Genomic DNA, 924 nt, shown 5'->3' with positions numbered 1-924 from the left:
AACCACATTTAAAAAAAAAAAAAAACGTTACATCAATAATTGCACTATAGCATTTCAATATATCTGAACACATATTTTTATTTTGTTTATTTTTGGGTGATGGTGATGTTTCATTAAATGAAAAAGATTCAAACTTTTGATTTGTGATAAGAAAATGATTGAAGAAAGCAATCACTATGTTGAACTGTATAAGCTGTGAGACGAAACCGCATGAAAGCAAAGTAGTTTATTAAGCTAATTAAAGTTGAAATGATAATGTTCTTTGGGAATAGTGATGGGGTGCTAGAACAGTGAAGAAATTTTTAAATATTGTTAAGAGAAAAAAAAACGTATTTATTTTTTTTTTTTCTTTTCTTCTTCTATCCTTCATATCTAAACATCAATTATTGTATCATCCATATTATAATGAAAGTGAAAGACACCAATGATCCAAGCAAAAAATGGTCCTACTCTTAGGGCATTTATGAAATTTTCTATTATAATAATGAATGATGCAAATCCTTAAGAGCCAGATTGTGGATGTGAAAAAAAAAAAGAAAAGAAAAAATAAATAAAATTGAAACTAACTATAATCAACTAGAGAAAAAATTATTTGTATGCATTATTTATTTATTGTTTATATAAATTTGACTCATCCTCTTGTACTATTAATGTAAAATATATTTATGCAAAATTGGTAAGAATAAGGAAGCAAGGAATTACCCTCCAAGGTATATGTTTTCAGCAAGGATGAAAGATCCCATAACAGCAACAATGATCATCATCAAAGGGCTGAAAGCAGTGACAAAAACTGGTCCTCTTCTTTGCATCACAATCCCTTGAACATAGTATGCAATACCTGATGACACTATCCCCTGCAAACACAACCATTCACACTCTCATCATTTCATTCACAAATTTCATCAAACAAATTAAAAATGAAAA

General features: G+C 28.2%; 1 protein-coding gene across 1 annotated transcript in view; it reads right to left on the bottom strand.

Annotated features, from left to right (window-relative positions):
• The window catches only part of LOC107604688 (WAT1-related protein At5g07050), a 4,338-nt gene that overhangs the window by 595 nt on the left and 2,819 nt on the right, over positions 1 to 924 (bottom strand). The window contains exon 6 of the mRNA XM_016306338.2: positions 703 to 854. Within this exon, the coding sequence (XP_016161824.1) occupies positions 703 to 854 (152 nt within the window). The remainder of the gene's footprint in view (positions 1 to 702; positions 855 to 924) is intronic.

The sequence above is a fragment of the Arachis ipaensis genome, chromosome B06 (assembly GCF_000816755.2).
Source record: "Arachis ipaensis cultivar K30076 chromosome B06, Araip1.1, whole genome shotgun sequence".
In the NCBI taxonomy this organism is placed as follows: domain Eukaryota; kingdom Viridiplantae; phylum Streptophyta; class Magnoliopsida; order Fabales; family Fabaceae; genus Arachis; species Arachis ipaensis.
Note: the sequence above shows the minus strand (reverse complement) of the source record. Positions and strands in the feature narration are given on the sequence as shown.